The 359-nt window shown below is 74.4% G+C and overlaps 1 protein-coding gene across 2 annotated transcripts in view; it reads right to left on the bottom strand.

Moving 5' to 3' along the window:
- The window catches only part of DYNC1H1 (dynein, cytoplasmic 1, heavy chain 1), a 47,476-nt gene extending 47,133 nt beyond the window's left edge, over positions 1 to 343 (bottom strand). For both annotated transcript variants that reach the window (XM_010583953.1, XM_010583952.1), the window contains exon 1: positions 50 to 343. In XM_010583953.1, the coding sequence (XP_010582255.1) occupies positions 50 to 320 (271 nt within the window). In that variant the 5' untranslated portion in view covers positions 321 to 343. The remainder of the gene's footprint in view (positions 1 to 49) is intronic.
- Between the last annotated feature and the right edge of the window lie 16 nt (positions 344 to 359).

Below are 359 nucleotides of genomic sequence, written 5' to 3'. Positions count from 1 at the left end.
CCGCCGCCGCCATTTTGAGAGCGCGGCGGCCGCCCGGCTCTCGCCTCACCTTTGAGGGTGGAGCGCTCCACCAGGACCGTGTGGACCTGCGGGTCGGAGAGGAACTTGCGCATATGCTCCACGGCGCCCTTCTCCTCCAGCGCCGCCTCCAGCACCGCCGGCGCCTCGCCGCCGTCCTCCAGCAGCAGCGGCACCAGCTTGCGCAGGTGCTTCTGCAGCACCGACACGTCGGCCACGTTCTGCACCGCCGAGCCCGACACCTCCATGCCGCCTTCCTCGCCGCCGGGGCCCCCGCCCCCGCCGCCGCCGGAGTCGGACATGCCGAGGCAGGGACACCGGCAGCCGCGCCGCGCTCAGCC

The sequence above is a fragment of the Haliaeetus leucocephalus genome, unplaced genomic scaffold (genome assembly GCF_000737465.1).
Source record: "Haliaeetus leucocephalus isolate CR32 unplaced genomic scaffold, Haliaeetus_leucocephalus-4.0 Scaffold932, whole genome shotgun sequence".
Classification (NCBI taxonomy): Eukaryota; Metazoa; Chordata; class Aves; order Accipitriformes; family Accipitridae; genus Haliaeetus; species Haliaeetus leucocephalus.
Note: the sequence above shows the minus strand (reverse complement) of the source record. Positions and strands in the feature narration are given on the sequence as shown.